Genomic DNA, 25636 nt, shown 5'->3' with positions numbered 1-25636 from the left:
CCTTGCGATCCTTCGCCGATCGCGCAACGCGAATCTGACCATTCCCCCTCACCTTCCTCTTGCCTTGACTGTATAACTCGTTGACGGGTATCTTCTTCACAACAGCTCATAACACCTCAACACGCCTCAACACTGATCTCAACTTGCTCCGGCTCACCATGCCCAAGCGCCCCGCAGACAGTAACGACGACGAGCACACACGCCGGATGCCAAGCCACAGCATTCGTCGGGAACGCACCTCCACGCCCACCCCTACGCCCACCCCCACGCCCGCGCCGACCTTCCCCCGCGTCCCCCCCGGCTTTGACCCCAACCCCGACCCCGACCCCGACGACGACGCCGAGGACTTTCCGCACCTCAAGGTATCCCCTCTCTCGCGCTGCTCACCCCAGCTCCTCGCAATCCACGCCCCCAACACCTTCAACGTCGCCGCAGCGTTCTACGACTCGCACACCCGCCGCCTCCAGGTCCTCGAGGACACGAAGGATACTTGGGCATGGGACCTCTGCCGGTTCTGTAAGATGCGCCGCGGCGAGGCTGATAATGTGTGCGAGCAGACGCAGCCGCACAAGATCCTCGTGAGCAACCACGCGCCTGACTCGCTCGTGGCGGTCATTGACGAGTTCTGTGAGCCTTCCTTTCCACCACACCACATTGTCGCTCACTCATGCGCAGGTGCCGAACACCCCGACACCACGTCCGTCGGCCTACCACCCCGCGAGTTCCATCATGCCCTCGCGCAATACCAGCTCGCCAACGTCCGCCTCCGGCACGATACGCGTGAGGTCCTCGATGACGAGGGCGAGGTGGTAGGATACGCCGAGCTTGAGGAGGATGATAGTGGCGCGGGGCTTGGACGCGTTCGTCTCAGTCTCCTCAAGATGGGATGTCGGGTAAACGTCGATGCACCGAACGGCGTGAGTCTCTTCCTTCCTTTCTTCTCCGCTCCTGCTGCGCCATTGTAGTCCCCCTCTCCTGCTTACCTCAGGTCTCTGCTGCTGGGGCTCTTATCTCTCACGTTCAGCACCTGCTGGCCAAGACGCAAGACGACGAGATTGATTTTGGCCTCGACACCATCGAGAGCATCGACATGTGCGTCAACACCGGAATATCCTGACGACAGCGAGCAGTATATGCTCATCAACCAAGATGCGCTGACGTACGACGATCGCTTTTCATTACTCAAACCAGGTCGCTCGCCGTGTTCGACATTGAAAGCCACGCGTCGATGTACTCCAAGGACCGGAAGCAAGGAATGTCGCTCAACGGTAAGCTTAGGCACAGACTCGTCAACTCACCCCTGGCGTTCTTGACACCACCATCACGGGACTGGGCAAGAAGCTCTTCCACACATGGCTCCTTCGCCCTCTTGTCAACATCGACAGCATCAATGAGCGGCTCGACGCCGTGGAGGCACTTGCGCGTGGAGATAACGTTGCGTTGCGCAAGGAGCTGCGCAAGCAGCTGGGAGGATTCATGAACATGCTGCTCTTTTGTACCCGCATCAAGACTGGCAAGGGCAAGTGGAAGGACTGGCAGCAGCTCGTACTGGTGCGTTGAACCACTAATTCTAGCTGACTCAGTCGTTAAATGCCGCACGTAACGTAAAAGACACTTTACTTAACATGTTCCGAGCTCAGCTGCCCGTAGCAGCGAAGGTGGGCTCAGACGCGCGACCATTGACCCCAGATTTCACGCTACCTGACCGACGAGGTGCAGACCTTCCTCAGCGACGTCGTTGCTATCGTAGGACAGGGCCATGACGATGCTCACGCAGATTGACTGGTATATGTCGCGCGATGAGAACCGCATCTGCGTGCGGTCCGGCATCGACGACCAAATTGACAAACATCGCGAAGACTACGCTGGTGGGATATTAGACGTCCATCAACTGACGACAGGCCTTGAACCTCTCCTTGTCTGGGCTGCACCAGATGGAGCTGATAGCAGAACCAGATGTCCGTGATTATGGGTCGACACACCCCGCCGGGCATGTGTGAGGACGTCAAGGTCATCTACCTTCCTCAGATGGGCTGTCTACTGGCAGCCAGCAACATTCACCGCCGCGAACTAATCCCTCCTGACTGGGAACAGCAAGTTTGTTCCTGAATACGGCAGGCGTTAACCTTAGTTTGAGGCCAAGGGGCTCACCTACTTCAAGACGCCGCAGATGACCAATCTGGATGAGCACTACGGCGACCTGCAGAATATCATCATCGGTATTTGCCCAAGTTAACCCACCTGACGATCAGACTTGGAGATCGAATGGGTGCAGCGCCTTATCGAGCGGCTTGAGCCTCTCGAATGGCAGCTCATGAATCTTGGAGATGCAATCGCCGAGGTGGACTGGTAGATGGCTGCACATGCCAGTGCTGAATCAGTTTGCTGGCATTTGCCCTGGCTGTCGAGCGTTTCGGTCTCGTGCGCCCGACGATGACAGAACAGCCAACACTGAAAATCAAGAACGGGTGGCATCCACTCTATGCAATGTCTCTAGGCCCAGGCCAATATATCGGGAACGACACGATGCTGGACGCCGGCCCTGACCCGGACATGGCCGCGATGGTCAGTAGATATCAACCATGCATTGACCACAGACCGTCATCACGGGTGCGAACGGCTCCGGCAAGTCTGCATATGGGAAGCAGGTAATGGGTCGCTTAAGCCACACCTCACGACAGGTCGCACTGATCACCTACATGGCTCATATCGGCAGCTTCGTCCCCGCCGATAAGGCCACGATCGGCATCTGTGACAAAAGTAGGAAAGGTCGCCGATCGCGCTTATTCCAGTCTTCACCCGCGTCCAGACACGTGAATCTGCGTCCAAGGTAGTCTGGCTACAGCGCAACGCTCACTCAGATCGCCTCGGCCTTCATGATCGACTTGGGTCAGGTTTCACAGGCTCTCCGTGGCGCAACTTCGCGCTCGCTCATCATTCTCGATGAGTTTGGCAAAGGTGTGTAGGGGAGATCATTTTTGCTGACCGTAGGAACATCGCCCAGCGATGGCGCAGGCCTTCTTGCTGGTGTCTTGACTCACCTCCTCAACGGCGCCAACCCCCGCACAGTCGTCCTCACTCACTTCCAGTGGGTGCATGCTCGATAGACGTCTGACAGCTCTGCGAGCTCCTAGCGCAGGAATTCCTCGACCCGAGCCTGAAGATTCTCAACTGCCACATGAAGAGCATTATTGTTGAGACCTCTAAGCAGCCGACGTTTCTGTACAAGCAAGTGGCTCGCGCTGGTCATCTTCCTAATGCCAGAGTGACGCCAGGGCCTGCCGACTCGTCAAACGCGGCGGAATGTGCTCTGCTCCACGGCATCGATCCGGAGGTCGTCGACCGCGCGCGTGAAGTCAGGTGAGGCAAGCCCCTAAGTAGCTGACAGCAGCCACCTTATCGCGACGAACCAGATCACGACTCTTATCGACCAGCACCTGGATGACGAGGACATTGAGGAGATGGCCCAGCATGAGGAACTGGTCCGTCGGTTCCTAAACTGGGATCTCGAGGACGATGAAATCGACGTGCTTGGTGAGCTTGAGCTGATCGTCCAGGCTGCTGGTATCCAGCAGGACGAGAACGAGGTAGTACCACTGGGGGAGATGGGTGCGGGCATTTCGGCGCTTGAGCGCTCGGTCGCGACTGAGTCGGGACTGGCCGACATCTATTAGGAGAGCGCAACTCAGTCCCGCTAGATCAGTGTCAACTCTCTCAGATGAAAGGCATGCGTGCATTAATCTACTTGCGCTTCCAGACCACGAGGCGCTCGTTGCCGGGCGGGCGGTTCTTGCGCTTCTGCTCCTCGGGCACAGGCTCGTCGTAGATGGCCTCCCAGTGGTCGCCCAGGACGTCGCGGTACACGCTCTCGTCGAGGGCGAAGGGGGGCCCAAACGGCGGGGGGTTGCCCTGCAGAGGGTACTGGAGTGTGATGAGGCGGGAGTTAGGCGAGGCCTTTGAGAGCTCAGTCATGCGCTGTCCCCACTGCGGGCGGAGGGTGGGCGGGAGCGCGCACAGGAAGCTATCATTAGCACGGTCTCGTCCGCTCGCTCACGTGTAGTCGTAGATAAGATCGAACTTCTCCTCCGGCGTCCACTTGAAGAAGTCGCCACACACGACCTCCGCGCGCCCCTTCTGCCCCGTCTGGGCTTTAACCCACGCGTCGGCGCTCTTAGCGCCGGTCGGCGCGACATCCAGGCCCGTGGTATCAAGCCCGCGCCGCGCAAACAGGTCGACGTCGTACCCCTGCCCGCAGCCCGGCACAAACGCGCGCCCCGTCGTGGGAATCCCCGCGTCGACAGCAGCCTGCGATTCGAGGAACGCCGCGAGCGCGGGGTGCACCTTGCCCTGGTCCCACGCCGTGTTCTTGCTGTCCCACCGGTGCTCCCACATCTCTGAGGTCAGGATAGACGGCACGGCGCTCACGTGGGTAGTTCTGCTCGTCGGTCGCTTTGACGTCGGCCATGGTGGATGAGTGAGGATGGTGAATCAAGTGGAGGTGGGCAGCTTATAAGTGACGTCGGCCAGTGCCTGAGCGAGCGGCGTCTGGAATGCTCGGGATCGGATCGGCGTCGGATGCACTCCGAATGCGAAAGCTGACTCACTGAGCGCTGAAGAGCAGTGCATGCGTCGACGCAGTCTCCTCATCAGTTCGGAATCGACGGAGCGGACTGGAGAGCGGCCCCACATCGGAGGCGAACCGACGTCCCGGTGTCGAGGCAGGTCCGGGCACAGCCCCGAGGTATGAGGCCATCATGTCAATGCCAGCATCCCCCACGGGGTCGGCAACATCAGCAGCACGATGTTATCGATAACGATGGCTTCTGCGCCTTACCTGCCATCATGTCAACCACTTGGTTCGATCCTTCAACAACATCTCTAGCTGGCCCCCTGACAGAAATGGACACCGAGTTCTCCCCAACGCTCTCTCCAACCCAATTCTCTCCAACCAAACTCTCTGTACCCAACTCTCTCCGACTCAACTTCTCCCCAGCCCAGCCAGAGTTACACGAACGCGGGCAGCATGCCCGTCCCGGGTTTCAAGTAGCCTCGATCGTAACTGTGGAAAGTATAACTCCACATGTAGTGCCCCATGTAGTGAATTTCGGGCAAGGCGCGGTCAGTGGAAGATTGAAGTTTCTCGGTACCGATTCACGCTACTACTGTCTCACAGGTGAGTGATTATAGACGCAGAAATCCAAGAACTTTCCGTATTCCATCATGAAGAGACCGCCGACCCCGCCGATGCCCGGCAGGTGCCACTGACCTCTCGGCCGGCGCATGCGTCCTCCCCACCAATCACTGATACCCGACGATCATCTTGCAATTGACAAAAGCGCGGCGAACGTGCGGGGCCTCCCCGAGCCCTGTCTTTCGATGCATCACAATTCACGGAGCACGAAGCAGCTTCCGAGTATAGATCATTTAGTGCAGTGCATGCGACCAGGTTGACATCGTGTCTCGGTTATACCGGAAGCATCGACGACGAGCACATGACATTTTGAGGGCCAGTCGTCGTTCCTGGCGCGGCGGACACGATAATCACACGCCGAGACTGATGAAACGCGTACAGCGCGAGCAAATGCCGCGCGATCACGAGCCTAAAGCGTTCCTCGGGCTAGAACTAGACTAGCTGGCGGCAGCTGGCGGGTGCCTCCGCCTTACGAGATCGTGCATCTCCGCGGACGCGGAGTCCATGAAGGCGTGCGCTTGCGCGAACATCGTAGACTTCCCGTCGTGAGCTTGTCAAGATGTCAGCAGGTAAGGGGACTTGGTAGACCGAGGTGGCAGACATATAAGCTCGTCCATGGGCCGTAGTTGTTCTCACTCCAAGCACGATGCGTTTCCTCTCCCTCCTTGTTTTGGCTTACACCGCGTTCGCTGCGCCAACCCCCTCGGCGGAGCAGCGTGACCTCGAGGCCCGCGAGGCATCGGTCGCCTGGGCTCCCAGCTTCAAGAACTACAACGACTGGAACTGCAAGAGCACCGACAAGCCCCCCGTCGTCCTCCTCCACGGTCTTACTGCGCGCAGCACCGTCAACTGGATCAAGATCGGTAGTGCGCTTGCGGCAGATGGCTACTGCGTCTTCACCCCGCAATATGCCACTAAGCTGCTCGTGTTTTTCGGGTAGGTTTTCTGTTTTGTTCCTCGATACCTCACCTCTCTTGTTTCATCTCCCAGACCTTTGGCCTCCTCTATCTGACTCACCCTTATTGGCCTCAGTGGCTCACGCCAGCTTCGACTCCATCAATACCGGGTCCCGCGAGGTCGCCGACTTCGTTCAGCGTGTCCTCCAGTCTACCGGCGCCTCGCAAGTCAACATCGGCGGGCACTCTCTTGGCACCATTACCGCTGCCCACTACATGAAGTTCAACGGTGGCGCGCCCTTCGTCAAGCACTTTGTAGGCTTTGCAGGAGTTTACAAGGGCACAACCCTGTGGGGTATCAACAATTTCGTAACCAAGATCCCGTTCGTCAACGCCCTCGTGCGTAGCGTGTGCCAGTCATGCACAGAACTGGTTACCCCGTCCGACTTCCTCTCGAATCTGAACAACGGCCCGCTTGCGATGCCGGGCGTTGACTACACCAACATCGCGACGCGGACCGACGAGCTTGTCATTCCCCCCAGCTCGGGCCACATCGAAGAGCCCGGCGTCACCAATATTTGGCTGCAGGACAAGTGCCCCACTGATCTCTCGGAGCACATCCTGCTCGCCGTCGACCCCAACGTCCTCCAGATTATTCGCTGGGCCTTCGCGGGGAAGCCGGGGCCTTGGCCAACTGGGTGCAGTCTCACTGGCGCATTCCCGTAAAGTGTGACTCGCGAGAAGATATAGTTAGTAACAGACGAGATGCAGTTCGAAAGAAAGTTGAACCGGAAGCGTCTGGCTGAGGAACTTTTGCAAGGCCCAATGGTGGGTAAGCTTATCGGGCTACAATTCAATCATAATCAGCTCTCCTTGCGAAACGGGGTCTCATCGCCCTGGCTGTTCCACTAGCCGCATCTCCGAGCTATTTAATGCCGATCTCTGGGAAACGGATCCGCATTCCCTTGCCTGTCGTCAGCTGTCCCGTCATGCAGCCATAGACACACCAATGGAGCTCCGCCACCCCTCAACATTCTCAAACCCGTTGCGGCGCGCATTAAAGTCGTCCACAGCAGCATACGCGTCCTTCTTATTCGTCATCACGAATGGCCCACGCGTGTAAACGGCCTGGTCAAGCGGCGGGCCAGCGAACAGCGCCGCCCGCGTGGGGCGACTATCGCCGCTGGGCAAGCGGAGGAGCACGCCGTTTTCTTCAGAGTTTTTAGTTAGGATGGCTGTGTTCTGCTCGTCGATGGGCGCGCCCTCGTGAACCTGAAGATTCCCCTCGACAACTACCATCAGCCTCCAGTTACTGTTTAGCCTGTTGCTGCTCATCTCACTGTAGATAAATGCCGTCCATCCCGCTGGGATGGGCTGCCAGACCTTCGCCCCTGGCTTGGACAGCTTGATGTCCAACCACCACGTCCCGCCTAGCGCCACCTCGCGCTTTTCATTCACGACACCGTGGCTCTCGCCCGAGATGACCCCAATCTCGACGCCTTCGCTCGGGCGCGCAACGGGAATCTCCTCCTTCTTCAGCCCTTGATAGCTCGGAGGAACCATCTTTTTCTCCGCCGGCAGGTCAACCCACAACTGCAGTGCGACCGGATCCACAGCGTTTGGCCCATCATGCACCGGCATCTCACAGTGCATTATGCCCCGCCCCGCTGACATCCACTGCACCTCGCCGGGCTGCAGCGTGCCGCAGTTGCCGAGGAAATCCTCGTGCGCCCACTGCCCCTGCAGAATGTTCGTGACGGTCGTCAGCCCGCGGTGCGGGTGGTCTGGGAAGCCGGTCTCGCGGGGCATCGAGGCGTGGTCAAGCCTTAGGTCAGCTCAGCGGGGAGGGGGGCATGCAGGATGAACGGCGAGCAGTGGTCGCTGGGGCGCAGCGCGGCGTGGATCTTGGGACCATGCGCGCCAACAGGCTCGGCCCAACGCGTGCGCTTGACTGTGCGGCTAATCTGGCCAGCTTTCGTTTCTGCCGCTGTCGCGAAGGTCCGCACAGCCAGACGAGGCGCCATACGCGGCGCCAAAGTGATCCGGAGAGCGGTTAACATGGTGAGTTGTAAGTGGTGCAATGGATGCAGCGCCGTTGGACGACGACGTGGTCTGGCATAATGAAGCGGGGAGGTGCGGAAGACCGAGATCGAGACCGATGCTCAGCGCGCAACAGAAGAGTCCGCTCAGGCACCACCGCCGTGACATCACCGTATTGTGATGTCACCCACTCTGCCACAGGCATCTTCATATCCTGCTCCGTCCTGTGTCGTACTCTCCTTCTCTTCATTGCCACTCACTCCCTCTGACAGCGCACACACAACGAGGTCTTTCAGCATGCCACTCACAACCTATGCGCGCACGCTCGTGTCGGGCAACAAGGCGCGTTACATCGACGAGGAGTCAGACATCAACCTCGACTTGGTCTACGGTAGGAATTTTGCTGAGTAAAGTCTATGCTAACTGACAGTAACCGACCGCATCATCATGTAAGCTCGCATGCGAGTGGCTTTACTGACGGCAGCATGGGCTACCCCGCTACAGGGATAAAGGCGCTGTATCGCAACAAGCGCGACGACGTCCTTCGCTTCCTCAACGCGCGCCACGGCGACAAGTGGTGGATATGGAACCTGTACGCTATTATATTGGTTTCCGCACTATCTGACCCCAGGTGTCCGCTCACAGAAAACGCTTACTCCTCCGAGAGCATGGGCGGGCGCGTGTCACGCTACCCCTTTCCGGATCACAACCCGCCGCCTCTCCCACTCCTGCCCCTTGCAGTGCGCGAGATGACCGCCTGGCTTGAGGGTGACCCCGAGCGCATCGCAATCATCCATTGCAAGGCCGGCAAGGGACGGAGCGGGACTCTTCTTGTCTCGTACCTTCTCTCTCTGCCTGAGCTACCATCCGCGCCGACTGGTGGGCCGCTCCTCGACGAGAGCAAGCTTGGCGGGAACGTGAAGGACACGCTAAAGGAGACAGTGATCCACAAGACCAACGATATAGGAGTGCAAGACACGGATTCAGGGGTAGCTGAAGCCGAGGATTCAAGAGATGAGGAGGACGCACTCAGCGAGCCCGCCGGTGGTTACACAAGCGAGGAGGATGTAGCGGTCCCTAAAGCTCCAACAGCCTCGGGAGGGCAGATGTATCGCCGTGATACGCACGTTGAGCCCGTCGCTGCTCCCGTTCCGGACCAGCCAAAAAACCTATACGTGCCGATTGCGATCGGGGACGAAGAGCCACTGGACTCACCTGGCCAGTGGGATCGACGCGACGGCAAGCTCGATGAAATCCTCACTTTCCACTCCAGCAGACGGATGAAACCGAGCACAGCCAAGGCGCGGCGCGGCGTATCCATTGCTTCCCGTGAGCTCTCGTACATTCGCCTGCTGACCTCAGAACGCCGCTGGTGCCGCTACGTCCACCTCCTCTTCCAGAAGCGTGCTCCGCTATCATACCTCACAAATGCAGGACACGTGCGCCTCGTTTCGATGACGATGGTGCTGAAGCGCCCGCACGGGTGGCAGAAGCCGCTCAGCTCGCTCGTCGTCGGCGGAAACGGCGGACAGGGCAAGGCAGGCGCCAGCGTGGCGCGGTACAAAGATGAATACGTCGCACAGCTGCGCGCGCTGGGCGGTGGAGGCGAGGGCGTCGAAGGTGATATCACGTGGGGCGGCGTCGCAGGCGACGGTGTGTATGATAGCGCGAAGATGTTCAAAGTGTTTGCGCGCTTGGTGCCGAGTGATATCGACGCAGCTACGCAGGCCGCTCTGCTACCAGGCGAAGCGGTAAGCTTATTCCAGCTAGGGTAGCTGATGGTAGGACGAGTACAACGTGCACCACCTTGTGCCACCGAAAGACGTGATAATGGAGCGAGCGCGCGAGTTCCGCATCAAGCTCCACCTCGGCTCGCTGCCTATGGGGTGGGCGTGGTTTATCCCGGCCTTCCACCTCGCTGAGCCCGCCTCGCCGGGCAGCATCACGGCGTTCGACGTACCCCGCTCGCAGCTAGATTTTCCACTCGGCCCCGGTGCCGCCGTCAAGCGCGTGATAATGCGCCTCGAGGAGGTCAATACAGTCGGCCGGTGAGCGGCGACATCCCCCACCTGGCGTTCAAGGCCGAAGTAATGTCAATAATGGCACCCTGACGTCCACAAATAGGTTGTGAAACATTGAGACCGCACAGCTTAAGGTCCGGCCCGAAATGCTGGGAGTGAGACAGATGACGAGTTTACGGGGAATCACTGATCGCACTGAGATATGATCAGGAGAGTGGGGTATGTCTCTGATCCTCGCCTCAGCGCTCAAGCAGTCTCGATCTTGCAATCCTCGCCAAGCAACCGTGCCCGAGACTTTCGGGTCAAGCGCCGCCCTGACTTGGAAGTCCCACACCGTGACGGCGTCCTGAGAACGACGTCCAGCTGTCAAATCACAAAAACGTGCCAGTCCCGTGCCGCGCGACTGAGCGCACGACCCTTGGGCCTGAACCAGTGGCCGTGCATGAGCGTCGGCCTGGCGAAATCGGCGCCGACGTGCCAGGATGCCAGACCGGAGTCAGCCTGACGAGCCTCAGGAGGACAGTCTGAAATCCCTGCTGTGATCTCCGGATCACTGCGAGAGCTCTTATATATGGCTCGTGTCCCGGTGATTCTCCTTGGGCGACAGCAAGAATCAGGACCTTGAACTCTTCGCCACGGATCGGCACAGCTCTACACTGCGCAAACCGGCGCTCAAATGTATCGAAGTATTGTACTAGATACAATAGGCAAGTTACGGCAACCAGTGTCCAGTTTGTGGGTCCTGGCCAAATGCGGCACCACTCCCCGTGCCCTGCCAGTCGTCCCTCGGGAAGTACAGCCTCTTCGCAACAGTAAGAGGGATGCGAACAGACACCCGAAACGCAGGCTGCGCGTGTAGAGGTGTGCACAATAAAAAGCCATGGACGTGCTGACATGATGTGAATCTGAAGGCGCAAGCAAAGGTGTCGACAGGGTGCTGGCTGCACTGGTCGCAGCTCGCGTCATCTCCATGTGAACAGCGGCGTGTTCCTGTGGCGTTCTTGCACGATTTTGGCACAGATGGGCCGCTTCTGGAACGAATTTAGTTCATAAATTCATGGCGTATTTCATGGTATGCAATGAATTAAAGGCACTAGAATGCCCAGGAAGCTGAGCCAGGCCGGCATGCGGGTGACCTCGATGAGGATAAGGTTAGACCTAGACCGGACCCAGGGATGAGTTTAGAGGTGGGGGAGGTTCTTCTCGGCGAGGCACAGAAGCTCTGCACATCTGCATTTCTGCCCTTTGCCCTCGTCTCCACTATCGATGGCGCTCTCCATGCTATCGACCGCGAGACTGGCGATGTCAAGTGGACCCTGCGCGACGGCGTAGAGCCTCTTGTCGGCGGTGGCATAGGAATCCTGGCGGCCGCTGGCAGCCTGCATGAGATTGTCGGAAGGTTTGCAGGGTTCGGCTTCCGCATCAGGAAGCTGCCCCTCGCAGCCCTATCAGTCGCGTCCAGCAGCCCGACAGGCCAGGGCCGGTCTAGTCCTCCATCAGTGGTAGTGGCAGTGGGAGAACGACCCAGGACCTGGAACGCTGAAATCGTAACCTCAGGTGGTGCAATTGACCATTCAGAATCCCTCACGCCCTGTGGTGTAGAGGGCGGGTCCACTCTCCTGCTTACAGCGACTGGCGACCGGGGTAGCGCGCGCGTCTTGCAAGAGCAAGAGCTCCGCGCCACAGAGGTCCACCTCGTGACTAGGGATTGCTCCTCTCGCGACGCCTCCATTGCAGGCCTGGGAGCTTGAAGTTGCCTTGGAGCACTCGTCGCCACAACAACTACAAGTATAGCGTCTCAATCTTGCCCCAGCTCTCACGACCCCATTATTCCTCCCATCTTGCCATCACACCTTATCACCACCCCGACCCACGCCCACCCCGGCCGCACGGGCTCTCCGACTCAACGCCTCGCTCGCTCCACGCCAGAAGGACACACGATGGCATCGCCCATCCACAAGTTCCTCTTCTCGCCTCCCCCCTCGCCGCCCTGTGAGACCGACACGGGAGCAGACTTCGCCCCTCTGAAAGCACTCGTGACGGGCCTCACCGCGCGCGAGTCCGGCAAGCCCCCCACCCCCCGCCTCGGCGAGTCTGACATCCTCCCCCTCTCGCTTCCGGTGCCGCACATGCGTGCGCCGTCGCCACTCGGCCGTTCCTCCTCCCCGCGGCGGGGGCATGATGTCGACATCGAGGCGGGTGAGGGCGTTGCCAAGAGCTTCGCGCAGCGCACCCCGATTCTCGCAAAATTCCGCCTCGTCGTGCAGCGCTTCATGCCCAACCTCCCGCGCCCCGTTGTCCGACTCTTCGCCTTTGTCGCTATCCTTTTCATCCTGGCCTCGTTCGTCTCGAGTGTCATCCTCCCCGCCATTTCTCCCCTTCCGCAGCCTCGCGCAGCCCGTCCAGTCGCCAAGAAGCCCCAGTGGACACCGAAGGCGTATGTGCCCCCACAGGCAAATGCGCACCCATTGGTTGCTCGTGAGTATCGGCTCGGATTGATTCATGTCTCAGGTCGCAAGGCCAAGTGGGCGATCACGGGTGATCTGGAGATGTCACCGTCACGCCAGCGCCAAAGAGCCATTACTCCCTCCCGATCCCTGCTCCCCGCTCTTCCATGCCTCCAGCGATCCGGCGACGATGACTGACCGTGCACAGCCAACCCCCGCGCCATGCGCCCCGACCCCCACACCCTCCCCCCCACCCACGAGCTGCTTGCGCTGCAGAGCTTTGTCCTTGAGTCGCCCGCCAACGCCCTCGGCGATGTCGACGTCTCCAAACCCCTCGACGCCTCCGACCTTCTCGGCACGCATGCTACCCGCCGCCTCGGCAGCCCCGGCTCTCCCCGCGAGAAGCAGTGGTTCCAGGAGATCGTCTCCGAGCACGCCAACTCGGTCGTGCTGTGGTACGGCTCGATCCAGCCGCCACACTACGCGCTCGAGGGGATCTCGGCGCGTCACGGAGAAGGCCGCCGCCCTACTCTCATTGGCACTGCGCAGCGGAAGGACGGCGAGACTATCGAGGGTATCTTCGCGCGCTTGGGGCACGACTTGTCCGCAGCCCCCGTTCTCGTGATTGGTGGGGAGGTGTTTGATGCCACGCCTGAGCGCATGAAGACGTTGCGGGAGAGCGGAGAGCTCACCCAGCGCCTGGAACAAATTGGCTGGACCAAGTAGAGAGGGAGAAGAGTTCATCATCAACGCAGCCGTTTGATGGTTGTATGTCATAGATTATGCCACCTGGGCCACCACAGAGATCACCATACCGCAAACGCACAGAGCTTATTGAGCGTGACGATTTGGCCGCGCAGAGGACTGGTGTAGAATAGGACACGGGGATGCTCAGCAACCTGGGCGTGGCTGACTTCTGACAGCTGTCTTGGGTTATGACGTGTGATTGATAATAGTTGATGAGGCTCCAGACGCGCGACGCGTGAGGGAACTCCACTTGTTGCAATCATTTTGGTTTCTCGAGACTCTCTCCATCACATCATATCCCGCGACTCTCGACAGTAGGACAACAATGTCCAACGTCACCTTTGACAACAGTATGTCAAACGCTCCGTTCGCATGTTGCTCACCTGCAGTCTTTATGGGCGAGTCCTCGGACTTGGGCAGTAAGTTGCATTGACAAACAACATCATCATCGGTGCTAATCCGTTAGAGCTCCGATTCAACTCCGCAGGCTTTGGATGGAAGTCTTTCAAGGACGAGTCGAACACACCCTCTACGTTCAATGGCTCTGACGTGCGCGGCGCGCAGTGGCTCCGGTAAGTGCAGCTCGAAGCTAGGCGTCAACGTCTCACACCAGTGTCGCTCGCCAGTTTCAGCTCCGCCTCTCCATGCGCACGCCGGACCGGCCACGCCTTACGTTTGAGGGCTTCCGCCGCGATGTAGGTTATGCCGTAGTATACGCTTACGCTTCAGGACTTTGAGAAGGTTAAGCGTACGCTGAGCGAATACTTTGGAGTGACAGTCGACCATAGAGACGTTTCCTTGAAGGGCTGGAACTGGGGCAAGGCTACCGTACAGAGTGAGGCGTCCGCCGCATCTATCGACTAAGCTAACCGTAAGACCAGGACATTGTGTTCGAGGTGCAGCACAAGCCCGCCTTCGAGCTTCCTCTCGGCCAGGTCGCCAACTCTAACATTGCAGGCAAGAATGAGGTCGCTATCGAGTTTGCGCCGCCTGCTGCTTCCGGCTCCAACAACAACGCCCGTCAGCCGGACGAGCTGGTTGAGGTGCGCTTCTACGTTCCGGGCAAGAGCAAGAAGAGCAAGGGCAGCGATGCGGGCAGCGACGACGAGGAGGAGACTGAGAAGGACGAGGAAGGGAACGACATCTCTGCCGCCGAGGCCTTTCACAACCTTATCAAGGACAAGGCAGACCTCGGTGCTACCACCGGTGACTCAATCGTTGTCTTCGAGGACGTCCTCGTTCTTACCCCCCGTGGACGTTTCTCTCTGGAGTTTTTCCCGGAAAGTCTTCGTCTTCTCGGCAAGAGTACCGACTACCGCGTCCCCTTTACTTCCATCAACCGCATCTTCCTCCTCCCCAAGCTCGACGACATGCACATCCAGCTCGTGCTGGGTCTTGACCCCGCCATCCGCCAGGGTGCTACTCGCTACCCCTTCCTCGTCGCCCAGTGGCCCAAGGACGAGGAGGTTGACGCCGAGCTCAACCTTGATGACGAGGAGATCGCCAAGTACCCCGACCTGCAAAAGAAGTACGAGGCTCCCACATTCCAGGTCATCTCGCGTGTTCTCAAGTCGTTGACCGGAAAGAAGGTGACGCCTCCCGGCAGCTTCAGGAAGTGAGTTTATTCAACTTGAAGTGGGACGCAGCTGACATTCAGTGCGCAGGGTGTCAACGGCATCAAGGCCAACGTCAAGGCTGTTCAGGGCGAGCTGTACTTCCTCGAGCGTGGCCTCATCTTCATTGCTAAGCAGCCCATCCTCATTGACTTTACCAAGACTGAGAGCATCTCGTTCTCTCGTGTCGGTGGCGGTATCGCTTCGGCGCGTACCTTCGACATGCGCGTGTTGGCCAACGAGGGCCCTGACCATGTCTTCTCCGCCATCTCGAAGGAGGAGGCTGGTCCCATTTCGCAGTTCCTCGCGAGCAAGAACGTGCGCCTGAAGAACGAGATGGACGAGCTGGAGGCAGCCGACGCTATGGACATTGACGACCTTTCCGACGACGACGACGATGATGTCAGCATCATGTCCGAGGACGAGGGTCGCAAGAAGAAGAAGAAGCAGCAGCAGCAGGCGCAGCCGGCTCGCCGCGCCGCCGACGATGAGGATGAGTCCGGTGAGTAGCTTCCCAATACCTGTGCCCAGCTAATTTTGCAGAGGACGAGGACTTCATGGACGAGGATTCGTCCGACGGCGGCTCTGTGAGCGACAGCGACTCAGAAGCAAGCGGAATGGAGTCGGACGCCTCCGACCCCATGATGGAGGAGCTGCGCAAGAAGTCCGAGGCTCGGGCGAAGAAGAAGGCGAGCGGGGAGGCTGACGGCGCGCCCAAAAAGAAGAAGGCCAAGAAGGACTAGACGTAGAGGTCGGTCGCTGGGTTTCTGTAGATACGTGCACGCTGGGCTCCAGGCCGGCTTGCCGTTGTAGCTTCTATCAATATGGCTTACCAATGCTGACAGGAGAAGGAGTGATGCTTTCATTGTCCCGAAATACCAAGAAGAGCTACAATACAAGTATGATTATGATGCTGGGAGATTAATTGCTGTTCTAATAGCTGTTCTGTCGGGTCTGCCGTCCCCGCCGCTCAGCCTCAACCTTCTCACTCGTGGCACCGTCCAATGGCCCATTCGCCTCTTGTATGACGGCGGCGCGCATACGCGCTTCCATCTCCTCGAGCTTACGCCCGCAAGCGCACAGTGCCCACCCAGGATCACCCAGGGGCCCGGCGCCCTTCATCCCGCGCTGCAGCATCTCGATTGAGTCTTCGTCCGGAGCGATTGCATCGTGGTGGTGCTCCTCGTAAGCCGGCAGGTCGATGACCTCAGGAATGAGAGCGCACTGGCGTCAGCGACACTTAGGAATTTGGATTTACGGATGGGAGAGTGATTGGGCGCGATACGCGCAGCATGCGCAGGCCGCCGGGTCCTGGTAGCTTCATGGCCTCGCCCCGATCATCCTCGCCCCACACGGAGAAGAAGACCTCGAGAACAAGATTATGCGTAACAGTGATGGGCGTGACGACGCCGGGGAGGGTGGTGGGCCGCACATGCTCGTCGGTGGGCAGGCGCACCGTCGCGGAGAGCTTGATCTCGCCGCCGTCCTCGGACGTCGCCTTGTCTTTGCCCCCGGCGCCTGTGCCGCGCCAAACTGCGGCGTAGTGCTTGTCCGGATAGTGGTGCCCGACAGGGGGCCGCTTGCCGCTCTCGAAGATGGCGAAGGAGCGCGTGCCCGTGAGGCGGTTGGCGCCCTCCTCGTCGCGGGGGCTGATGATGGCCCAGCTCTGCGCGAGGGCGAGGCGCACGGCGAAGATCGTTGTGCTCGGCTGAATGCCCGTCACGACGAACTTGAGGTTCATGAGGGCGCAGATCGTCCACACGTCTGACACCATCGTCATCTCCCACTTGCCAAGGCCGGGGACCTGGCCATCCGCGCGGTCGTGCAGCTCGTTTGTCGTCCCAAGGGGGTTGGGGTTGTACACGATCATGATGTGTTTCTTGGACCTGTGGGTCCCCGTCACCCAGGGTGTTTGGGACGCGTGGTCGGTGAAGTTCGTATCTTCGTAGCTTGGGATGCGAGGGAGGTAGGGGACTTCCTGTCGCGTCACTGTGAACGAGTACTCAGAGGCCAGGAGGGCGGGGTTGATCGGCTGCTGGGCGCCATCGATACCTGGCGCGGGAGAGACGGCGCCGGAGCTGGGACCAGAGCCGGGGTGCGCACTCGCTACGGTCGGCGCCGCGTGTCCGTTCTCTAGCGACAGGTTGGCTAGCGCACCAGCAAGGGCGAGGGGCGCCGCCGGCGCTGATCCTCCGATTGGTGTGGCGGCACCTGAGGGCGGCACCGAAGGGATGTCCCACAGACCGCGGCGAGGTGCACGGCTCGGTGATGGCGCGCGCGAAGCGGACGCAGAGCGTGCGCTCGACGGTGATCGCTTGCCGCTCCGCCGCATGCCAAAGAGGGAGGAGGAGGAGGCGGGGCGCGGCAGGTCCTCTGGCATTCCTTCGAGCTCTGCGTAGAGCTCATGCGAGATCTTGCCATTTGAGTGTGTGTCGTGCACGGCCAGGTTTGAGGGAATAATAATAGTGAACGCGAAGCGCTGAGATCCCGGCGCGAGCCAGATGCCGTCGGTGCTCGCACCGATGATTTCGACCTTGCGCTCGAACAACACGTCTTCTTCAATCTTGCGGCCGCCTCCCATGTCCAGGCGGATGATGGAGCGGAGACCGACGCGGATACGCTTACACCGCCGCGGACCACTGACGCGCACGTCGAGCTCGCCGTGTAAGAGCGTGTCATCGCGCGGGTCTTCGCCGACGTTCTCGGGCGCGGGGAGGATGAGGACGCCCCAATTGGTCACATGCAGCTTGAGGACTGGAGCGTCGGAAGGGAGCGGGGAGAGCGCGCCTTCCCGCCCCTTTCCTGGCGAGAGGTAGCGGAGCATTGACATGGTGGGTGATGTGAGGGGGGGAGGTAAAAGGGGGAGCGCCAGACTCGTTATGAGACTGGGCTCAGCAGGTGATGCGGAACAGCAGTTGCAAGGGGGTCGATCAGGCCTGCGGCGCGGTTGCTGATGCTAAGATGATCTGAGCGTCAGATTAGGGCGATAGTGAGTGTGTGAGCAGCGATGAGGAAGAGACTCGAGACGACGACACGGGTAGCTGTAGATGCTGCAGACTTGTTGCAGGATGTCGGGCACACAAACGCAAAGTCGATCATGACGGCGCGTCGGCACGTGGCGTGCCTGGAAATCACTCCACTAATCGCCCACTATCCCCGCCGCTCATTGGCGCGCGTCGCCGATCATCATGTTCCGAGCCATGCTCCGGCTCTCTCACTCCGCTCGCCATGCAACGCCATCAACACGACTCCAGACGGAGTAACTGTTGGCCCGTGCGCGGCCGTGCGGGCGGAGTCTGGCCAAGGCCGAGGCGCGCGGGTTAGCGGATGAAGGGTGGAGGTGGCGGATAGCTGAGAGATGACTTCCGCATTTGGAAGATACATACAGCAGAACACTTCCAATCCGGGGGCGAAGTGGGCCTCCTCAAGAGTGCGATTCTACGGTTTAGCCCAGAGCTTACTGCATTTCCGTTTGAACGCGGTGTCTTGGGCCCAGAGGCCGCGAGAGCGATTGGAATGTCAAGCTCAATTGATTTTCAGGTGATTTCTCAGGTATCCACGGGGCACGGCTCCGCGCACGGTCGCGTCCGCACACCAGTAACACACTGCCCACCGGAAGCTCTCACAGTGCGGCAAGGCTCATTACACAGGTGCCGGAGCGTAGGGTGTACGCGCGTACATGTACGGTCCGTGGATGTCAAGTCAAACGCGGTCGCCGAGTCGGGTGTCAGTCGCTCGGGATCATTGATCGCGGCTCACCCAACCGGGTGTCTTCCGCTCCCGGATCCTGGTCCGAAGAAGCAGAGGACGATGCCGGCGGCATTGGCGGCATTGGCGACACGTCTCTGGCTTATGGCCCGAAGCTGGAATGCCCGGAGGTGAGGCATGTGATGAGCCTGAGCATGTGTCCAGATCCGACGCGTTGAGCAAGGACACAACGTGCCCGTAAATCCGCGGTAGGACTCTCACTGACATCGGCTTGTCGCGCGCCGCCCGGCATGCCCGGGATGGCGCGTACCGCGTGCCTATCAGTACCACCTTTGATCCGAGTGATACATGTTTGCATTATGTAGCGTCTACACGACTTCTCCGCCCTTGAACGGTGGGGTCCAGGCGCGAATGGGCTTGGCGCAGACTGTGAACGACCTCAACGACCTCAAGGCAACCTTATTAGCGGTGGCACTTCGAATTTGAGGAGGAACCATGGACTGCGCGTGCCGACTAATATGCCCACCAAGAGTCGTTGCAGGCCGCCATCATCACGCCACATAAACAATTGCGGGCGCCGTCGTAGCGACGAGCGCCGAGCCAGGGTTAGGTTAGGCAGGGACAGTCTTACTGTGGCGCAGTCAGGGTTGATGACACGACTAGTTGAGAGGGACCAGGGAGGGCGAACAAGCACGTTTGATAACGATTTGTTGTCCAAATCGCAGTCATTGTCGAGCGCTGACTGTGCTGTGGATTTTCGTTTCGTGCGTTCAGAAACGTGTTTATGGGCAATAACGTGACCAGTATTGGGTTTGTAGCACGTCTGAGAAGGAGCTGCGACGTCCCCGATGAGAGAGCTCACACTCTAACTTGCAGTGCAAACATTTTCATACTCAGACACTACTACAACTGCGCCAAGCTCGCAACACAACTCTAGGCCGTCTAAGCTCTAAAGCCGCCAGTTCGCCAGGCTGCAGCAATGCGATGTACAACGATGCGGTATATGCGATTGATGTTTCCAAATGCCAAAACTAGGTGGTAGAGATATAGTATTTAAGTTGATGACGATGGGGGTATTGTCCTCGGTGCGGCGCGGCGTGGGCGCGCGAGGCAGTGGTGCCCATGTGCGCGCGAGTGCGCGATGCGGTGGGGCCGGCGAGCCGACGCCCACGATGCGGAGTGGTGGGGGTAGATTAGACCGTAGGGTCCATGGTGCGCTCGATGCGGAGCGACTTGTCGTGCTCCGGGAAGTGCTTGTTGGGGCGCACGCGGTGGGCCTCCTTGCGGCGGAAATAGATACGCTTGCACCACTTGTAGGCCTCGGTCGCGGCGAGGTAGACGAAGATCATGCCGAAGACAATGCCCCACTCCCACTTGAGACCGTCGATCATGAAGACCTTGTCGTTGATGACGGGGATGTAGACGATGGGGAAGGTCGAGAGGGCGAGAACGACAACGCACCACAGAAGGACCTTGTTGTCCATGAGGTTGATCTGGAACATGCCGCGCATCATGTGCTTGCACTCGAGGGCGTGGATCATGAGGATAATAACAAGAGTTGAGAAGCAGGTCGCACGGGCGAGGTAAACGTGGTCACACTGGGTCCCGTTGGCCGACGACTTCTCGTTGCAGTCGTAGCCCAGGTCGCCAGGGAAGTAGCCCCAAAGGACGATCACGAAGTTGACGAGCGAGAGCGCACCGATGAGGAAACCGTAGAAGAAGAGGTCGGTGTAGAACTCGAGAGTGAAAATCTGGTGGAAGGCCTCGGGCTGCTGCTCCATGGCGTCGGGGGCGGTGGGCTCAAGACCAAGGGCGAGAGCGGGGGGACCGGCGGCAAGGGTGTTGATCCAGAGGGCGGCGACAGGCGAAAGCGGGAAGACGGAACGGTTCTGCTCATCCTTGAAGGCGAGACCGATCATCAAGACGATGATTTCAGCAACGTTACCCGAAAGGAGGTACAGCAGGAACTTGGTAAGGTTCTTGAAGACCGAGCGGCCCTTGCGAATAGCACGAATGCACGAGGCGAAGTTGTCGTCGGTAAGAACGATACGGGCGGCCTGCTTGGCGACATCGGAACCGGTACCCATGGCAACACCGACGTCGGCACGCTTGAGGGCGGGCGAGTCGTTGACACCGTCACCAGTCATGACCGTAGACTCTTTGCGGCGGTGGATGGCGTCGACCATGCGGACCTTGGTCTCGGGAGCGCAGCGAGCGACAACAAGCGGAAGGTCCTCGAGAGCATCAACCTCGGCATTGCTGAGAGCGTCGAACTGCTGGCCGGTCATGACGTCGGTCTTGGCGTAGGCGCGGTCAAGAATACCAATCTGGAGAGCAATAGCGGTGGCGGTAGCGGGGTGGTCACCGGTAAGCATACGGGGAGTGATACCAGCACGGTGGCAGTCGGCGACGGCACCAGCCGACTCCTTGCGGGGAGGGTCGAAGATACCGACGAGACCAAGGAACGAGAAGCCGCCCTCGAACTCCTCGCGGGGCATCGTGGTGAGGCGGTCGAGGTTCTCGATGGGCTCAAACTTGCCGCAGAGAGCGAGGACACGGAGACCGTACGAGGCAAGAGCGTCGACCTTCTTCATAATGTCGGCCACGCGCTCCTCGGTGAGGGGCTGGTCGCGGACCTTGGTGCAGCGGTCGAGAACACGCTCGACGGCGCCCTTCATGAGGCAGACGACCTTGGGCTTGAGGTTCGAGGTAGCGGGAGTGAAACGGTAAGCGATGGACATGCGCTTGACGGTCGAGTCGAAGGGGTGCTCAACGATCTGGGTGAACTGGCCGTGGGCGAGGTTGCCGCCGGGGAAGAGCGAGGAGCGGCGAGCAGTGCCGCCCGACGCGACGGGGTGGAGCTTGTGCATACCGGTGAGGACGGGCTTGCCATAGCCGAGCTTGTGGGCGGATACCTGGAGAGCGATCTCAGTGGGGTCACCGTTGGCCTCCCAGCCAGAGTTGTCGTCAGGCGGGCGGGAAAGAGTAGCCTGGTTGCAGAGAGCAGCGCACAGAGCCATGTCGCGGAGACCGTGCTCCATCTCGGCAACGTCGATCTTGTCCATGTCCTCACCGTCGTGGACCTCAGTGCGGTTGATAGCGTAAGTGCCAGAGGGGACGAGGGGCTCGTCGTCGGGAATAATGTCACCACGGGGATAGAAGGGGTCCGAGCCAGTCTCGAACGAGTAGGTCTGGCCCTTGGCAGTGTCGGTGGGAGCGGCGTCGTTGTCACGAGCGTCGGCAGCGGGGACCCACATCTTGCGCACGACCATACGGCCAACAGTCAGGGTACCGGTCTTGTCCGAGCAGACGTTGGAGACACCAGCGAGAGCCTCGATGGCATCCATGCGGCGCACGAGAGCGTTACGCTTGGCAAGGTCAGTCGAAGCACGGGCGAGGGTGAGGGAGACGACGGCGATCAGGGACGCGGGAAGAATCGAGACGGCAGCAGCCACAGCGTAAGTCGCGATCGACATCGGGACGTCGCGGAAGCCGGTCGAGGCGACGACAACGATGGCAATGACAACAGCTCCGCCGAGGAGGATGTAGGCGATCTGGTTGAGCTTGATCTGGAGTGGGGTCGTGTCGCGGAGACCGAGGAGGACCAAAAACTTGTGCCAGTGACGAGCAAAGCCGGTCTCAGTGCGCTCGGCCTTGTTCTGGAGAGCGGAAGCGATCTTGCCGATCTCGGTGTCCATAGCAGTGGCGGTGATCACGCAGAACGCACGGCCTTTAGTAACCTGAGATCCAGAGAAGACCATAGAAACACGGTCGCCCACGGGGCAGTTCTCATCGTCGACGGGCTCGGACTGCTTGGCAACTGGAAGCGACTCGCCGGTGAGGAACGCCTCGTCGCACTCCAGGTTGGAGACGCCATCGAGGACGCGGCCGTCGGCGGGGATGATGTCGCCGTTCTTCACGAGGATAATGTCTCCGGGAACGACCTCCTCGACCGCGATGGTCTTGGTAACGGTCTGCGTGGACGAGTGACGAACGACAGTGGCCTGGGGAGCGCCAACGCTCTCGAGCGAGGCGACAGTCTTCTCGGCCTCCCACTCAGTGTAGGTGCCGACCGTGACGTTGAGAATAACCAGGGCGGCAATGACGCCACCAGAGATCCAGTCGAGGGTGCCAAAAGAAACTGCCATTGCGGCGACTGGGAGCTGTCAGGGACGATTCTCAACGGGGGATTGTGGAGGGTCACATGGCCTGGGGAGGACGGGAGAGGGAATGGTGGAGCAAAGCGACTGACGGCGCTATTGCAGCCACCAGTGACGTTACTATCACCATCACCACCGCCATGACCTCCGCACGGGATGGGGGCGTGTGATGCGGATCTGAACAAGATATCGAAGAATTTTTGTACTTACTGAGAACCAGAGTCATGGCATTTCCGACCTGTCGGAGACAGATGCCCCAGATAGAGGGCTTCTTAGGAGGCTTGATACGGTTGGGGCCGTACTCGAGAAGACGCTTCGCAGCCTCGTCGTCGCTGAGACCATTGTTCTGGTTGGACTCGAGCGCTGAGAGGACCTTGGAGGGCTCGGCAGTGTGTGGTGCGAAGGAGAGGGGGCCGAAGGCTTTGGCGGCGCCGTTGCCGGCTGAGCCATTGGCTACTGCCTCTTGCTTGTTGAAACCATCTTCGGCTTTGGGAGGGTGGGTTGTGTATGCTGTTGAGGAAGTGGCGTGCTTCTCCAATGTCATGATACAAAGTTGTGGAGAAGAAGAAGGAACGTGGGGAAAGTCTGCGTCCATTTATATAATACCTTGGCTGGGGCAGCGGGCCACCTTCGGCGTCGGCGGAGGGGCTCGCGGCGGAATACCTAGCGCCAAGACTCAGCTGCTGCGCAGACAGTCGTCGGGCCATCATCAACGTGGGTGGACTTCCACCTTACAAGTGGCTATCTGTCCTTGGCGCCACATTTTCCCCGCTCATAGCCAGGGGCACTCATCGGCCCCCCTGCGCGCCTACCTTGCCTGGACAAGCTCTGGCGCCCTATCGATGTCGTACCCTGTCCTCATGTTCTCCACATGACCGGTCTGCCGGTGGAGTGGGAGGAGGAGGTACGCAAAATACGTACGTGGGGAAAGGTGAGAGGGAGGGAGCAGAGGTGCAGGAGGAGAGCACCACAACGGTCCGGACACGAAAAGTGGCCGCTGCCCCGACGTCATCTGCCCATCTGTCCGAAAAAGGCATAACAACAGAGGCTGAGCGCTCATCATCCACCTGCCAAGGCGTCCACCTTGATGCGCCAAGCCTTGTCCCTGACCTCGGTGCTCGGCAAACGCCAGGCACGCCGCCGGGCCCTTCCGGCACGACTGCTCTGTTCGAGCTCGCGACCACCGTCGCTTGGCGCCTCGGGCAGCTCGGGGCCCGGCACCGAGATTTCACTTATCTCAGCGTGAACGGCACATCGTCGGACGGCACTCCGCGCTGTCGCCGAACCCTGAGCGCTCGCAGTTGCTCCGCTGTGCCCCCAGCACCGCAACTGGTTTGCGTCGCGCAATCGCGACCGAGGGTGACGAGGGCCCGCCGGCCTCCGGGCCGTGCGTATGCGGTGGGCCGATGGGTAATCGCCGTCGGTAGCATAAACCCCATTATCACGTCGCGACGGAAGCGAGCGAGGCGAGAATGATGTCGCGCTGTGCGTTGCTGCTGGCGTCTCAAACTCGAACTCACAACCACAGCCTCTGTGCACAACGCCCGCCCGGATCGCCGATGGCGCTGATCAGCGATGACCGTGCCCGCTTACCGTAGCCCACCTGGAGGCGCGTGCAGTGCCTCGAGTGGAGAAGCTTGTTTCCCCCACGTTGGTGTGTTGGTCCCCGCGTTCCGTGTGACGTCCCGTTACGTTGGGCCATCCGCGGTTACTGCACTGTGTATGTGAATGGAGGTGGGGGAGGTGCCTTGAGTCTGGGGCCGGCGGCATTGGTGACAATGCGGGGTACGCTGGATGGTTGTCCGAGACCAGAGCATGACAAGCCAGGCAGAGAGCTGATTTCTTGGCGTTCTAGCGGAATGCCAAGAAGTGCTCGCCTCGCGAACGAATGTCCCCATGAGGAAAGAATCGCGCATCGTTACGGCCCGGACCGGATCTTGCGATCTAACGGGTGATCTGCACTCGCTAAAGATAACGCTTGTGGCCGGCCGTTGCGTGGTTGCGCCATCGCGGGTTTGGTTCAGATGATAGCGAGCACAGAGAGGACACCCGCGATAAGAGACATCATGACCGTCTTTCGACTCGTTTCGGCATCAGTGAATGCCTCCGTGATCTGTGTAACACCATTTGTGTAGGAATGGGCGCCAAGGAAATCACACGAGGGCAGTCAGTTCCTTGCTAACCGAGACACATTTTGTCGTCGCTGCTTCGAGTGATCTCGTGGCCAACGCCGTGTCTTGCCGGCCGGTGAATTGGTGCGCGCCCCTCTCAGGCGACAGGATGACTCTAGGCCGCGATCTGCCGGCGGTCCTTACGTCAGCGCGTTGGGCATTTGCTCTGCTGTCTCATGGACATTCTGCGCCTTCCAGGAGCTCGGTTGGATTCCAGAATCCAAAGGACGCGTTTCATGACAGAGCGTGATGTGATGTGATGGGTGTGGCGCGTGGCGGCGATCATTGAGGCACAGGTGTTGCGCGATCGGCATGGCAGAAGGGTCGCCCAAGGTCACACGACCAACGCGGACCCGAGTCAGTCCGCAGAGGCAGGGGCAGGGATGGAGGGATGGCTGGTAGTGCACTGTTCGCATCATATCTTCTGCGTTGAAATCGTAGTGTCCAACCGGGTCAAGAGCACCACTGCACCAGCATCTACTGGCTGTCCATGAATGCGTGTATCGCAGTCATGTGGTATCCGGCGCGTGCGCACGTGAAGAGGAGGGGAAGCGTACCTGGGAAAGCGGGACAGTGGGATATTTGGGGGGGGGGAGGAATTGTGCGTAAGGGGAAGGAACAGAACTCTCCTCTCGGGAGAGG

General features: G+C 59.7%; 11 protein-coding genes across 11 annotated transcripts; 6 read left to right on the top strand and 5 right to left on the bottom strand.

The window, feature by feature from the left end:
* Nucleotides 1-979: 979 nt before the first annotated feature.
* Nucleotides 980-1505, bottom strand: COLE_02803 (uncharacterized protein; the record flags this gene model as incomplete). The annotated part of the gene is made up of 2 exons (XM_018419295.2): nt 980-1261; nt 1299-1505. The coding sequence occupies 2 exons, from the start codon at nt 1503-1505 to the stop codon at nt 980-982; spliced, it is 489 nt and encodes a 162-aa protein (XP_018278289.1).
* A 451-nt stretch (nt 1506-1956) lies between these two features.
* Nucleotides 1957-3107, top strand: COLE_02802 (uncharacterized protein; the record flags this gene model as incomplete). Its single annotated transcript, XM_018419294.2, has 9 exons — nt 1957-2097; nt 2132-2219; nt 2253-2349; nt 2382-2565; nt 2598-2648; nt 2682-2760; nt 2793-2830; nt 2862-2958; nt 2992-3107. 9 exons carry the CDS (start codon nt 1957-1959, stop codon nt 3105-3107), a joined length of 891 nt encoding a protein of 296 aa, XP_018278288.2.
* Nucleotides 3108-3178: 71 nt separating this feature from the next.
* On the top strand, nt 3179-3674 carry COLE_02801 (uncharacterized protein; the record flags this gene model as incomplete). Its single annotated transcript, XM_018423430.2, has 3 exons — nt 3179-3228; nt 3265-3360; nt 3392-3674. 3 exons carry the CDS (start codon nt 3179-3181, stop codon nt 3672-3674), a joined length of 429 nt encoding a protein of 142 aa, XP_018278287.1.
* A 67-nt stretch (nt 3675-3741) lies between these two features.
* On the bottom strand, nt 3742-4465 carry COLE_02800 (uncharacterized protein; the record flags this gene model as incomplete). Its single annotated transcript, XM_018423429.2, has 3 exons — nt 3742-4021; nt 4055-4394; nt 4426-4465. 3 exons carry the CDS (start codon nt 4463-4465, stop codon nt 3742-3744), a joined length of 660 nt encoding a protein of 219 aa, XP_018278286.1.
* Nucleotides 4466-5837: 1372 nt separating this feature from the next.
* COLE_02799 (uncharacterized protein) lies at nt 5838-6813 on the top strand (the record flags this gene model as incomplete). The annotated part of the gene is made up of 2 exons (XM_018426188.2): nt 5838-6127; nt 6237-6813. 2 exons carry the CDS (start codon nt 5838-5840, stop codon nt 6811-6813), a joined length of 867 nt encoding a protein of 288 aa, XP_018278285.1.
* Nucleotides 6814-7012: 199 nt separating this feature from the next.
* On the bottom strand, nt 7013-7896 carry COLE_02798 (uncharacterized protein; the record flags this gene model as incomplete). Its single annotated transcript, XM_018420870.2, has 3 exons — nt 7013-7056; nt 7095-7379; nt 7428-7896. The coding sequence occupies 3 exons, from the start codon at nt 7894-7896 to the stop codon at nt 7013-7015; spliced, it is 798 nt and encodes a 265-aa protein (XP_018278284.1).
* Nucleotides 7897-8424: 528 nt separating this feature from the next.
* Nucleotides 8425-10179, top strand: COLE_02797 (uncharacterized protein; the record flags this gene model as incomplete). The annotated part of the gene is made up of 5 exons (XM_065626235.1): nt 8425-8534; nt 8609-8719; nt 8759-9456; nt 9490-9878; nt 9913-10179. The coding sequence occupies 5 exons, from the start codon at nt 8425-8427 to the stop codon at nt 10177-10179; spliced, it is 1575 nt and encodes a 524-aa protein (XP_065482504.1).
* Nucleotides 10180-12088: 1909 nt separating this feature from the next.
* COLE_02796 (uncharacterized protein) lies at nt 12089-13321 on the top strand (the record flags this gene model as incomplete). The annotated part of the gene is made up of 2 exons (XM_018423428.2): nt 12089-12626; nt 12804-13321. The coding sequence occupies 2 exons, from the start codon at nt 12089-12091 to the stop codon at nt 13319-13321; spliced, it is 1056 nt and encodes a 351-aa protein (XP_018278282.1).
* A 346-nt stretch (nt 13322-13667) lies between these two features.
* Nucleotides 13668-15698, top strand: COLE_02795 (uncharacterized protein; the record flags this gene model as incomplete). The annotated part of the gene is made up of 8 exons (XM_018420869.2): nt 13668-13692; nt 13732-13761; nt 13809-13914; nt 13956-14037; nt 14072-14177; nt 14219-14957; nt 15000-15457; nt 15499-15698. 8 exons carry the CDS (start codon nt 13668-13670, stop codon nt 15696-15698), a joined length of 1746 nt encoding a protein of 581 aa, XP_018278281.1.
* Nucleotides 15699-16195: 497 nt separating this feature from the next.
* Nucleotides 16196-17779, bottom strand: COLE_02794 (uncharacterized protein; the record flags this gene model as incomplete). Its single annotated transcript, XM_018420398.1, has 2 exons — nt 16196-17033; nt 17196-17779. The coding sequence occupies 2 exons, from the start codon at nt 17777-17779 to the stop codon at nt 16196-16198; spliced, it is 1422 nt and encodes a 473-aa protein (XP_018278280.1).
* Nucleotides 17780-19856: 2077 nt separating this feature from the next.
* On the bottom strand, nt 19857-23367 carry COLE_02793 (uncharacterized protein; the record flags this gene model as incomplete). The annotated part of the gene is made up of 4 exons (XM_065626234.1): nt 19857-21472; nt 21536-21667; nt 21737-22819; nt 23034-23367. 4 exons carry the CDS (start codon nt 23365-23367, stop codon nt 19857-19859), a joined length of 3165 nt encoding a protein of 1054 aa, XP_065482503.1.
* Between the last annotated feature and the right edge of the window lie 2269 nt (nt 23368-25636).

The sequence above is a fragment of the Cutaneotrichosporon oleaginosum genome (assembly GCF_008065305.1).
Source record: "Cutaneotrichosporon oleaginosum strain ATCC 20508 chromosome Unknown ATCC20508_contig02, whole genome shotgun sequence".
NCBI lineage: Eukaryota > Fungi > Basidiomycota > Tremellomycetes > Trichosporonales > Trichosporonaceae > Cutaneotrichosporon > Cutaneotrichosporon oleaginosum.
The sequence above is the reverse complement of the archived record's forward strand: the minus strand, read 5'-3'. Positions and strand labels throughout refer to the sequence as shown.